The sequence below is a fragment of the Lepisma saccharinum genome, chromosome 24, assembly GCF_977018435.1.
Source record: "Lepisma saccharinum chromosome 24, izLepSacc3.1, whole genome shotgun sequence".
NCBI classification, from domain to species: Eukaryota; Metazoa; Arthropoda; class Insecta; order Zygentoma; family Lepismatidae; genus Lepisma; species Lepisma saccharinum.
In genome coordinates this window covers 42047699-42062357 of record NC_139252.1, presented here as the reverse complement: position 1 = coordinate 42062357, position 14659 = coordinate 42047699, and the positions used below count along the sequence as shown (strand labels likewise).

General features: G+C 39.9%; 1 protein-coding gene across 1 annotated transcript in view; it reads right to left on the bottom strand.

Moving 5' to 3' along the window:
* Positions 1-14659, bottom strand: part of LOC145978165 (uncharacterized) — a 113219-nt gene that overhangs the window by 83325 nt on the left and 15235 nt on the right. The window contains exon 2 of the mRNA XM_083110603.1: positions 3254-3647. Within this exon, the coding sequence (XP_082966729.1) occupies positions 3254-3354 (101 nt within the window). The 5' untranslated portion in view covers positions 3355-3647. The remainder of the gene's footprint in view (positions 1-3253; positions 3648-14659) is intronic.

Below are 14659 nucleotides of genomic sequence, written 5' to 3'. Positions count from 1 at the left end.
CAATCGCGCGTGCTCCTTGCTTGAAAGTGTGTGCCGTTCTGCCGCATATTTGAACGAGTTACGTGGTCGTGGTCGAGCAGTTACGGCGAATTACTCCATTTAGTCTAATGAGCGTACTCGACATGAGGAGCGTCAGTCGGACCGTTCAACATTTGTTCATGATGAAATAACTTTAGAAAAGATACTGCTAAAGTTAGGCTTTGAAAGGTAAAGAAATAAATATATGTATTTTGTTTCGGATAGGATACTCCCCCCCCCCCCCAACCGCTCGGTGAGGTCTCGCACTAAAAATAAAAATCTTCTATAAACATATTACACATATTAAATCATGAAAATTAATGTTTGACTCCCCAAATAAAGTAGCGCGTGCAGAGAATGATAGAAGAACGTAACACACAAAATGATTTAACGTAACAGTTAAGATGAATTATCGTAAAAGTATACCGGGTTGACTGTGTTTAAGTAAAGCCCGCATCACACGGAACTGGATTTCCAGTAGGTATGCCCTAGTTGGCGCTGGACTGGCTACCCATTTGCTAGTTTTCGCCTCACACGATACTTATCAGCGTACTTGTCGATAGACTTTTGTTCCCATACGAGGGAAGTTGTAATGGCGGCCGCGTGAGATGTAAACAATGTATCACTTCACATTTTTAAAAGCCGATAACTATTGAACCGAGAAGAATAACGTTTCGTATAAAACGTTATTAGGTACAAAACAATGGCGCTGCTTAAATACATACTTTACAACGCTTACTGTACACGTATGGAAGAATATTTTAGTTGTTTCAAATGTAAACACCTTGCACTCAGCATAGATGGTGTAACTCAACGCTCCTTTCATGCTGTATACGTTATACATTGCTGGAGTAACACTCAGAAACCACAGGCAAAAACGCTCCTTTGCACACTCGCAGATTATCTTCACATGGCGAAACTTTGCTCTGATTGGCTGTTTCACAGGATCCAGTCGAGGAAAGCAAGTAGCAATTAGAACATGTCCTATTCCTCCAAACCAGTCAAGCAGTCAGCCAGGCGGCCATGATTGCTACCTAGAAAGTTAGTTCAGCGCCAACTAGGGCATTCCTACTAGAAATCCAGATCCGTGTTATAGGGACTTTAGTGTAACTTTGAACGTGCGTGTGTGTACAGTGTGTATCAGTGTCGGATCTACAAGCATTGACCCCCGCAAAATATTATCAAAGCCCCGCCCCCTACCTACACCCACACGCACCCACCCAACTCATTTTTTTTTTAAATGGGAAGGTAGTTGATTATGTGATACATATAGTACACTGTTTTCTCACACCTGGAAAATGATAGGTATATTTGTTACAATCACGCAGTCGTAACATTTTCCTGATTAAAGATTGATTGAAGGAACCTTCACCCCGGCATTTCTCGTGAAATTCTAGCCTGATTTGATTCTAGTCTGACTGCCACGTGGGAAATCTGGGATCGGAATTTTTCCGGCTCCCCCCCCCCCGCATAAAGCTGTTCTAGGGCCCACCCAGCCTCAAATCAAATTGTATGGATGTGGGGAAGGGGGTAAGGGCGGCCGCAGCGTGGTGCTGATCACATATTACCTCGAAAATATGTGGGGACCTACCGCTCCATTCCCTAAATGTGCCGTCATGGCACGGTGCTATATGCATAGGGACCTTTGACTTTACCTGTATATATTGTATTAGTTTCTGTACCCCTGAGTAACTACTTTTATTTTATACATACGCGAACCCTCTACTATGTCAATGGCTGAGGGCCCCCTAAAGGCTTACTTGTCTCCGCCCCCCATCCCCGCACTGCGGGGTTTTGCGGCTTGTAGATCCGGCACTGTGTGTAAGGTGAAGAATATGTGTGTGAGTGTGTGTGGGTGTGCGCCCGTATGTATAACTTAGATTTCTATTCTTATATGTATTTCTTTCTTTGTATTTTTATTCCACTTTTTTATTCCACATTAAAAAAATTTAAACATGGTCAAGTGGAAGAAAAGTCTCCATAGCCTTAAATTCGCCATGTAAAAGAAGACGAAATAAATAAATGACGATCACATGAATATATGGGGTGTACGAACGCCAGAGACAGGGAAACATGGCAAAATGAGGGCTGACTATTATTAAAAAAGTATATATAGCCTACGCCTTCCCCTCTTCGAAAATCCTGGACACGTCACTGGATGTCCGTTAACCTGCTTCTTAATTAACGTGACGACAAGGATAGATGGTGAATAGATTGGTAAATACTAATTCCAGGAATCGAACCTGGAACCTTCATGAGTCGACCACTCATTTCGCTCGGTCACCGTGGATGCAAAATAGCACTGGCAGGTATTAAAAAATCGAAGACATCCTCATTTCTCGACCCATGCTGTTTTAGAGAGGTGGTGGCCCAGTCCGTAGAGCGTCTCGAAAGACCCGGGTTCAAGGTTCACCCTTGTACGAGATCGCGAGTGTAATGATCCCTACCTTCGCACCCCTTATGTGCGTTCAATGCAGAAAGAGTAGTTTTTCCTTCCTCTTCTGATGCTCATAAAGACATGGGAGGGCTTATGGTTAACGCTCTCGTCTTTGGTGCAAGCGGTCCCGGGTTCGATTCCCGGGGGAGCCCCAAAGTTTCGGTGTCAACCAGACAATTGGGGAGCTACTTGATAAGAAAACGTAGCGGGCACCGGTCTCGAAAGGCAGAAAACAGCGGCGATGGGACTCGATGCACCGTCCCCGCGTCCCCCAATGAAAATGTCGCTTGGAGTCACGAAGTTTAGATTTTATTAAAAAATATATTTTTAGTCTAATTTTAGATCAATTTGGGGGAAGGGGCGCCCTAAACGAAACGTCCAAGAAAGCTTTCATATCTAAGCGACAAACGAAACGTGTCTATTGAAAACCAACCTTCAGAAATAAACGAAACCTTTCGGACCGAGGCGACGCGACAAGTTACACGACTCGCTCGGACTGGGCAATTTCCTCGATACCGTGCTTCGTGTCACCTCTCTGATGTTCGCCTAAGAGCGGTGATGTGAGTGTCTTGTTTAAACTGAAGGGCCTTTGTCGCCTGTCGCTTCGGTCTGAAAGCTCCCTAAAAACTAAGAACAGTCATAATCAGAGTAAATGGCAATTACCCATATCCTGTGTTAATTACGACTGGAGAATTTGTAGTTATTACCATGGAATTTCAGAATAAATCTCTATATTACCGCGAACATAAAAAAAAAGAAAGTCAATGCAGTTAATAGAGCATATCACTTTGTACTTACTGTTCATATTTAATGCAGACATGATCGCCTGAAGGTCCCGGGTTCGGCGCTGTCACTTGCAACACAAACACGGACAATAAATAACTCCACTTAAGCAACATTGTTGCCGATATCCTTGTTTTTTTAACTCAATTGCGCACACAGGTACGTGAAAAACTCACTGGCTCACACGGGCACTCAATCCAGCGCGACACAGTCCAAAGTGTCATAGCTCACAGGTCACACTGGCATCTCCTGCCTCTTAACACTGGTTTTCCTGATAGCGAGCTGATTTCAAACGGTTCTGGTCCACTAGGAGGTGTACTTCCGACCTCTCGCATGTTGGCTGGCGGTCTCCGGATTGTTGATAGTTCTCTGGCCAATGCTAGAAGCGACGTGCCGAAGAACCAATCACCTACGGGGAGAAAGGTGACGTTATTAAAAACTTGCAAGCGGGGGGACAAACATGTAACATTCCATACCATTTTTATCAGAAAACTTGCCTAGGTGAAATATTCGAACACAAGGACATGCGAAATGTCCACAATGGCATTTCGTGATCCACCGTCAATCTCGGATGTGGCAATATTGCCGGACGTCATCGGTGCGACAATGAGAATGGACAACAATATAGAGTAGGACGCGACGCGAGCTGCGTCTAATTCTATCTCTTTGCTCCAGTTGAGAAACTTTCCACTTGCTTGATTTTTACATAATATGCTCAGTAATTGACATTACGGATTTTTTCGAGCCTAATGGCTTTCTCTGGGTTGATTACGTTTATGACCCGAGGGGAAAGTAAAGTTGGGTTTGTTTCGGTCGATCGCGTGTCTGCTGTTAAAGATCTTTACAATTTACACGGCTGTAAATAATGACGCGTAACTGAGGAAGCGCTATTAAGATATAAAAACAATAGTCATTACTTTGCTGACAAATTACTGTCAACGTGTTGCCTGTTAGTCATTTGTCATTGAAGTCGTTGACGAACAACAATATTGCAGGAAACACCCTTCTTCTGTAACACTCAGAATACTGACCAAGGCAAAATTTCTTGTAAAATAAGACATTATAAACGTGACGTTTCCACCCTTTATAACAGGGTCTTCTTCTGACGAATTCTTATTATTTATTGTGATTCTTTGTCTGAAGAAGACCCTGTTAGAGGATGGAAACGTTACATTTGTAGTGTCTTATTGAGCCTCCCCGATGGCGCAGTGGTAGCGTCTTCGCCTTGTCATCAAGGGGTCCTGGGTTCGATACCCGGTGGAGGCTCATAGTGGTTCGGATCCCACTTTAAACTGTAGGTCCAGTCCCGATTAGCCTTACTGTGCATAAAGTGGACTTAAAACAACAATTCAAATTCAAGTAGTGTCTTATTGTCTTATTTTACAATAAATTTTGCCTTTGTCAGATTTTTAGTATTCTATTAAACATGGAAACAAGGCTTATAGCGTTACCTTTCTTCTGTCCAATGTTTGAACCAAGGTTTGGAACTTGGAGACATACAGATATTTCGCAAGAAGGAGGGAGTATGCTTTTATTGCGATTATTCTTAATTTTGCCCTTTTTTCATTTAGGAGAACTAAGCAAAAGGGGGGTTAAGCACCACCAATCCCCTGTTCTGGGTATGTCAGTAATATATTTTGGATTCGCTTACGTGGAATTCTGGGTTCGGGTTTCAGTTATGGTGTTCTGGACTTCGGTAGATATGGACTTGGTAATATAATTTTGGATTCTGATTTTAGTTACATTATTCTGGAATCAGGGCTTGGTTAGGGAATTCTGGATTCGTTACTTCCTAGATTCTGTACTAGGCATTGAATCCTGTGTAATTGTGGATTCTGTGTTCAGTTATATGGAATTCTGGATTCTGTGTTCAGTTATATGGAATTCTGGATTCTGTGTTCAGTTATATGGAATTCTGAATTCTGTGTTCAGTTATATGGAATTCTAGATTCTGCGTTCAGTTATATGAAATTCTGGATTCGGATTTGTTACGTTATTCTGTATTATGTACATCAGTAGCAAATTGTAAATTTGAGACTTGTTTACGGAAGTCTAGATAAATTATATCAAAATCTTTGACTTATTTTTGTTAACCTTCTTTATGTAAAATGTAAGGTAAAGGTTCTCTTGTGCATGAAGGCATATGGGGTGATGTGGAGGTAGAACTCCACTTATTCTTGATCACGGCCCTAGTTGGTATGATGGGATCAGCATCACTCCCGGCCACCTTTACTCCCCAGGGTTGTCCCTAGGTGCCCATTGATACAGGTTGGGTGGACCTCAGAGCCACGCAGAAACGGGGAAATGACTGGCAATATTTCTGGTCCAGATCACTTGCTCCGGGATTCGAACCCGGGTCTTCCGCATTGTAGACAAATGCTATACCAATTTTAATTTTGCAGTTTTCCTTGTTGATGATCTCAGCGTAAAATGGCCATTTGTTCTGTATCTGAAGTTTTCTGAATTTATGAATAGATTCTGAGATTCACTTAAGTTGTCCTGAATTTTGAACTCTGATGGAATGATTTGTTCAGAATGTTCGTTCTTACTCTTCGGGGATGTTAACTGCTTTGTCAAATCGATTTGGGGATGTATTTATTTTATTATCTATTCCTTGAATATTATATTATGGTAGCTGGAATTATGTTTATTATTTATGATTAACTTCTGATTTTGATATAATATTAATTAGTAAATTTATTAATGTTGCTGCACTTTATGCACAGAAAGGCTAATCGGGACTGGACCTATAGTTTAAAGTGGGAACGGTGTACCTCCACCGGGTATCGAACCCGGGACCCCTTGATTACACCGTTACCACTACGGCATCGCCGAACTCCGCTTTAAATCCTGGGTATTGGAAACGAGTTAAGAAATTTCTACGTTATGGCTTCATTTTCAGCATCCCTTTGTCAGTTTCATCTAATTGTTCATCCTTATCGCTGCGAATAGACAAACGTGGTAGGAAGTTGACGTAAAAAAAAAAAAAATTGAAAGGAGTCCTAGTTTCGGGACTAGGTCATGGGGCTACCTGTATTTGGGACTCTTGGAACCCCTACCCGGATGCCATATATTGGATTAGGGACTAAAGGGCTGGGACAATGGGGCGAAGAATGAAATAACCACTCACCCTCTCTTTCCAGTACTTTTCCGTCCTCGCCAATTACAAGCTGGAGACAAAAGCAAGTGGATTCAGCAACCGTTATACCGACTCCAGTTGTGTGTCCCGCGACCCAAATCTAAGGAATCGACGTACGTAGATCTCATGCAGGTAGCCCAAACACCGTTGCCACTTTCACCTTTCAGGGAAAGACGTTTTCGGTAAAAATTCCACCGGAATCCGCAGCAAATGGTGGATTTCTTCGTACGGTAACCGCATAGGCTCATTCTGGGTTGTTGAAAGCCTCGTGGAACAGCATTTTACCTGAAAAGGTCCAATGTCCTACATTTTCCCCACTGTAACTGTAAGGACTGTCTATAGGGGCTATCCACCGGAAGGAAGTGTCTTCGCGCAGACGCCATACTTGTAGCACAACAACTTCCGGTTCGTAGGCTCATAACATGCTGCTAAAGGGAGCTGAGATTGTGTCATGTATGAAAGGAACGAATGGGTGTGTACAAGGAGGATGTAAACTACGATCAGGGCTAAATAATCTTTCACGGATCTTTGTTCATCAATTTCCTCGAGATCTAGGCGCCAAAATTATTGCATTCAAGCTGTCAGGCGTGAAAATTGGAAGTCCATTAGCAAGGAGTAGACTCCCCAGTAATAACAACGGATGTGCAGGAAAAAGTCGGAACCTGAAAAAAAAATCCCAGTCCGATCAAGATTTCGGAAAAAATGATGAATAGATCAAAAGGGACTGTATCTACTTGATATTTGCAGGCAGTGGCGGAGCGTGGTAGTTTATTCCCTACATATTTTTTTGTACTAAATGTCCGAAATTTATTGAAATTAGCAGTTTTTTATTCCAGAAATGCAAAATAAATCATCACCGGAGAGTGAAATTGTGTGTATAATTAATATTTTTTTTAGTATCGGGTAATGTTGAATATTTTTCGCTCCTATAATCTCCCAATTTAGTAGGGAAATAACATTATTTTTCCCGTTTTGAACGTTAGGACTTTAAAAATACCCCGTCCTGTTCCCTTCCCAACCAAAAATGTTGCGTCCCGCACCCCTTGCACTTCATTAAAGGTAGAAGAGAAATCATTAAAATCTTGATTTTCTCTCTAGTGATATGAGCAAAAATATTACTTTTCCTTTCAAAAAATGCTGGTCATGGTCAGATAGGTTACACGTTACGTTCTTGAAGTACACACGAACTGCACTAAATTTTTGTGTAACCAGATTTTTTTTTTGTGTGTGTAACCAGAGGAAATATTTTTTTGTAACCAGAAAATTAAGTGCCGGTACTATTATTAATTTTCGTCTTTTGCAATGGAAATATTTTCAACATTGATAGAGAAGAGGTCCTAGGTTTGAACACCATGATCAGGCAATGGTGTGTCATTGTGTTTGTCCCATCAGTAATTTTTCCAGTTTATTATTCACCTTCATCGTCATGTTTAACACAAATAGCAGAAAATTGACTTAAAATAACAATGAGCGTTTTGTGTTTCTGCGTTCAAACGGGAACGAAACCGCATCCCTCTGACTCGCCCTCACTGAAGAAAGAAGAAAAAATGCTCCTTTTCCTGTTTTTTATATGCCCGTACATCTCACACTTTTTCACTTAAAACATAAATGTATGCATCCAAAGATTTACATGCTTTAAGCGCTCTCGCTCTGTAGGAAAAATTACTTTCTATTAAATATGTAGGCTACAAATATCGCCAATGCAACGACGATTAGCAAATGGATCTCATCCTGGAATAATGCCGTATTACTTCCTATATGCTCATCCAATTGATATGCAAAGGCCTCTACTTTGCCCTGATATCTCTTATTCTCCTCGTCGTCAAGTGCTTTTATATGATCCATTTCATCCGGTATACAAAACAAGAAGAAAGGCCACAAGTACGCGCTTGAATTACCCGGCCGCCGTGAACCGGAAGTTGTTGTGCTACAGTTCCACAATCGATTGTGCCGTTCGATATGTTTTTGTTTACTCGTGGATAGCCCCTATAGACGAAGAGCGGACCTCCGTGGCGGAGTGGTTAGCACAGCGCACTACGACGGGAGGGATCCGGGTTCCAATCCTGGTCTGAGCATGGGTGTTATTTCTGGGTGTCACTTCATCACTTTAATCACTCATCCTTATCTTCGCCATTAGCCAAAAGTGGCAGAAAAGCGTAGTAAAATAAACGAAATGAATCAATTAATTAATCAAGTGTAACTTATTAAATTGCGTATTTATAATAATAGAAAGAGAAAAATCCATAGGCCTATTATGCGTTTTAAAATGCGAAAAGAGTAAAACCCACCCTCTGCACTTTGCAACATGCAACAAAGACATATGGGTGGGGGTGGGGGGGGCGTATGTGCCCTTACACATTTACAATCGCGATCATTTTGCGAATCAGCACCACGCTCCCACCGTCTGACGGATTGATGATGCCCTCTTTCCGATGAGGTTTATTGTTAATATTCTTTCGATGCGCCTGTTTATCTGCCCATGACACCAAAAGTGTTATCCACTTGCCACAGATGCAATTCCAACACCGCTCTGCAAATTTAGAAGAGTTTTAGACACCTCCAGTGCACTTTGAAATACGTACATGTAAAGTGTTAAGAAGTAGTCAAAATTAGTTTTGCAAATATATACTTGCAGTGATATATGAACATCCATCAATATACGTACACTGATTCTACAATGTATTATATGTCAATCTCCATACTAGACATTACTGGTCTATGTATAACTTCTTAAATTGCATATTTTTAAAAATGGAGACAGAAAAATAAAAAAAAAAAAAAAAGCTGTAAAAGTTAAAATCTACCTCCATGTACATCGAAGACATATGGAAGGGAGGTTGTGGCCCTATACATTTACAATCTCGGCCATTTGTGGGGATGATGTGATGAGCACCATGCTCCGGTCGTCTTTAACCCCTCTCTAAGAGTTGCCCAATTTGTCCGCTTATTTTATTTAATTCGTTATTTAGCGCCGATTTTCTGTCAATTTTGGCGAATCTCGACGACGAGGATGAGTGATGATAGGATGAAATTGATGAAGGGACGCTCGCAAAGAACGTCCATGCTCAGACCAGGATTCGAACCTGTTTATTAGAGGCTAGGTGAACCCTGAAGCCGCTCCATGCAAGGAGGTTGCTGGAAAAAATTAGCCACCTGAAATATGAGGATGTCAAAATTTCTTACGAAATATTTTAAGTATTTATTGCTGGAGAATACAAGTGATATCTCCACATGCATTCATTTAAGCTAAAGGAAAATTTTCCTAAAAAAATAATGTTTTACATTGCACATATATTGCTCTATATGGCGTAGTTTTAAAGATTTTTGACAAAGTTACGCACTTAATGTTGAATTCAAATGCACATATTTGCATTAACTGATGGACTAGAAGCATATCCAGGTAAATTCTAAGGCCTTAAATAACAATATTTATTTTATATTCTATATAATATATATATATATATATATATATATATATATATATATATATATATATATTCTCTTTTTTCAATTTCTTACGTTATTTCCGATGTAGTGAAGCTGATTTGAACATAGACTGGTGTAGATCAACAATTCACGGAAGTTTTATGGATAGCAAAGATATATTTGACCTCCCCTCCCCTCCTGTGGTTTCTGTGCAATTGAAAAAAAGGAAGCTATACAAAAGACAGGAAATCATGGATATATTCCCCCCTGTATGACTGCGTCCTATCCCGGCGCTATGTGGCATAAAATGACAATGGAGTAGCGAACTCGCAGTGTTGCCAAATCATATTACTGACATAAAATTCAGCCACACATAAAACTGAGATATAGTAAATTTAAGTTCACTCTTAAAGCGAGATCCAAGCTACTATACAATGTGCCTCCACCGGGAGTTGAACTGGGGACTCCTAACTCAGATGGCATCGGCCACACGCTATCAAGGAAACCCACACTTGATCTGGTGCTGGAACGTGTGACTATGACATGTGGCGTGTAGGGTGAATGCTTCTGTCGAGTTCTATTCTGTTCGCAAGGATTTGCTCGCAGAGCATTCTCCGAATGCAGTCTCTTTTCCACAAATCAATTTACAACCCCCCCTCCCCCCGCGTGTTCAGACACACCCGACGCTCAAGAAAAAGTCACTATTTAAATCCCCTCTTTTTTTATGTCGGCTTGGTAGATCTTGATTCGAAACGCAGTCACTCGTGGCGTGTTCATGATTATCGAGATGGCATGGCACAACCAGCATACACTTCTTCCCTACCCGCAATTAACTTTTTTTCTTTTTTATCTGACGTCGTCGCCAGAGACACTTGGACTGGAGGATGTTCACAGTCTTAAACAAGACACTTATCAAAGGACTTTAACATGGTAGCCAGAAAGATGTCATTGTAGCAGTACCTATCTAACATATACTTCGATAGTATTCATGTAAATATGAAATAAAATGATAATTTATAATTTTTGCAAGGAACACACACATTTATGTGTCTGTATATATACCCATATACTGTATTCTGTATATATATATATATATATATATATATATATATATATTATATATATATATATATATATATATAAAACTTTTTAAAAGAGTAACTCTCCCACAATTACTGATACTTTAAATAGTAACTTAAGTAAGTAGCTTTTATAGTTACTTTAGTCTAGATGCAACGTTATTCATACTAAAAATGCAAACAGACCAGGAGCGCCGACTTGTCAAAATTATTGGAGGGGCTCTGATCACTGAAATAAATGAATGAATGGCTCACTCCCTCCCTTTTTCAAATTACGTCTTTGATTAGCAGTTTTTAAGCAGCTGTTATATTCCTCATGCAAATGAAATGTAACATGAAAAACTTGTGTTTGCTTATTTGTTTTTTAGATAACAATTAACATTTTTATTTAAAAGTAGGCTATGTATTTACATTAAGAGGCCAACATAACAGTTTTATGCCGGCCTCGGTAGCCGAGCGTGTTGGGTGGTCGGCTCAACTCGCTTTGATCCGGAGGTCTCGGGTTCGAGTCGCGGCGAGGTCATGGGTGTGTTTTAATGTCCGCAACAGACTTGTAAAGAAAGGACATGTGACGTACCCATAAAAATAGCGAATATTTACAATATTTAACAGTTTTATTTAATTATTTACATAAATGCTAACACAAATCGCAGGCAAATAGTTTTACTTTTTTGTTCTTGCTACAATATTTTACTTTTTCAATTTAATTTTGAAATAATAAATAAACACATAGCACGCCGTGCTTTAGCAATAATGCCTTTGATCATAGCCGTTCCTGCTTTCGCAATACAGACTTTTTATAAGCTTTCCTTGCGTACTTTACTGCAAGCCAGTGTTAAATAAACTCAAAGACCTCAAGTTGTTCAGAATTCACTAAACAACATACTGGTATAATTGTCATATCACCTCGTTATTTTGAAACTTCTTTTAGTAAAAATGTTAACAATACTCATAATTATATACTTAGTATATAGTAATAAGTCATGTGTTTTGATGTCTCCGTTCATAGCCCCCCCCCCCCCTAAGTTGATGGTTAGCGGTCTGAGCCCCCAAAAGTTGATGTGCTAGAACATTTCAAATGTGTATTTAATGTTAAGTTCATGTTGCACAATTCAGAGTAAACTTTACAAGAGAAGCAAAATAATACATTAGATCCTCTTAAGCAAAATTATTTGAGGGGTTCTGTCCGTCCCCACATCATTAACACTGGGGGGGCTCGAGCCCCCCAAGCCCCATGGAGTCGGCGCCTATGAAACTAACCAAAACTAATTTTCATTACAGTATGATAAACTTAATACGTACCAGACACCTCGTATAATTTCAAAATGAAAATATAAAGTAAGAAAATTCAAAGTTGACTATTATACTTGAAAGAATTGCGTTACGCAAGACATTTGCTCGTAACAAATTAGGTCATACATAATTTGAAAATTAATTTTGGGAAACCTTAATATTGTTCGTTAGTATTGAAACGCACAGAAAAGAAACTGTAAGAGTACATTTTAACTCCATTACTTTAATAGCAACTGAGTAACATTTCAAAAAGTAACTATTGACAGTTAATGATACTAGAAAAAATAACTTTACAAGTAACTCGTTGCTTTCAAAAGCTAATCGTAATACGATATTTGGGATGACAATCGTAAGTTATTAGTAAAGACATTGTAACGATATCCATGAGGTACATTCACCTTACTTATTTGACGGAATTTATTCTTTATACAGCAAGGTACAGTTCGACAAAGGTTGAACAATCGTGAAAGATAAATTGAAGACTAAAATTGGTAAACGCTGTAAGTGCCACAATAATTCAAACACCGTTTTCCACGTTAAACTAAAATGTGCCATGCTTTATAATGTGGTAAACGTGAAATGTGGCTTGTAGCCCTCTAAGTAGTTCAAAGGGCGTGTGAAGAGGTCACTAGTATGCACATTCTTACGGGCTGATGTGCGGAACGATGAGATTTCCCAACACTTTCGCTTTTGGCACTTTCTACATTTACCACTTTTAGTCCTCAATTCTGCCACTAACCTTATCTCTGAAGGATGATAAGATGAAATAAGAACACAATGAATCATCCATATTCTGCCCGAGATCCGAACCCAAGTGCTGTGAATATGCAGGGTGATTCAAAAGTATCCTGACATTTTCCTTATGTCGCTAATGAATGGGATAAAAAACACACTGTTGTTTCTCCAGCAAGATGGTGCACCACCCCATTTCGCCAGAATCGTTCGGGACTACCTTGCTAACACCTTTCTCGGTAAGTGGATCGATAGTAGCTCACCAAGACTTTGGGCGGCTCGCTCTCCAGACCTGACTCCCCTACACTTTTTTGTCTGGGGTTTCATTAAGTGTAGGGTGTACCAAGTAAAGATCAACACCATAGAGCAACTGACACAGCGAATAGCTGCAGCAACAGGGGAGATCACACCAGCTGTGTTGGAGCACGTCTTCCGGTTTACGCAAGAGAGGTGGTTGATATGCCTAGACTTACTGGGCCACCACATTGAAATGTAGTGAGTTCGTCTTCTTTCTAGAGTAATTTTCAACAGTACTGTCAAAAAATGCCTTTTGATAAAAACATTAAGAGACTTTTGAATCACCCTGTATATTTATAATACAACTAAAATATAGATAAAGTCAGCAAGATGATATGTGTAATATTCGGTGGATACTCCCGAGTGCATTTGTTCCCTCTTATCCTGTGTTCAGAATTAAAACCTTGCAATGTAAGAAATACGTTAGGCAAATCTTGGCTGTCCAAATGACGCATCGAATTGAAATCGGACATACCATCACTCTATTAAAAGAACATAGTAAATTTATGTTACCTATAATATCTTTCGTACGTACCACCTCGCTCTCGAGTAACGTCAAAGATTTATACGTAGAAAATCTGATTGCAACGCACTTCCAAGCTTTAAAATGCTTACAAATACATCCAGTACGATTTAGTACTTCGTTGTTAGGTCGTTAAATACAGCAGAGACGTGTCAGGCAGCAGATGCATGATGGAGGCCAGATCTCAAATGATAATAATAAGTTTAGCATTAATAGCCAGTAAAGAAAACTTGCCCGTGACTATGCATAATCATGACAGTGATCTGTCAATACTTTTAGGCACAAGGAAGCAAATGTACACTATTTATAAACCTTTAGTCCTTGAGTGCACGTCAAAGTTCTGTATTTACTATCTTGCAGGTTAAGGTGTAGTTATCAAGTACAACTTCAATCTTTCTTTTATATGTCGAGAATTGCACAAATACTAACAAAATGTATAACCAGATAGTGTAATTTGTCATGCAACACCGCGATTTCAATCATTATAATTGATAACATAAAGCTCCAAGCACCTAATTGGCACAAAATTTCTTTAATGTAGTTCAATATTTAAAAGAAGAATTAGTATTTCCATGATGATAAATGATTTTTCTAAAATGGCGTATTCTTCTATGTTTACATTTCTAAGAATTCTTCAGTTCCGAGGTTAGTGTGGCCAAGCGTGTTAAGTGGTCGACTTCGATTTGATTATTGTTATATAACGCCGCTTTTCTGCCACTTTTGGCTAATCGCGACGATAGGGATGAGTGATGATACTATTGATGAAGGGACACTCACAAAGAACATCCATACCCGGCCCAGGATTCGAACCCAAGACCCCTGGCGTAGTAACTCGTTGAGCTAATTACTCCGCTAGAGGTCTGCTGGTCGACTTTCGATCTCTCCACCTACGTTCCCGGGTTCGAATCCCAGCCTGGACATTGCCACATGGG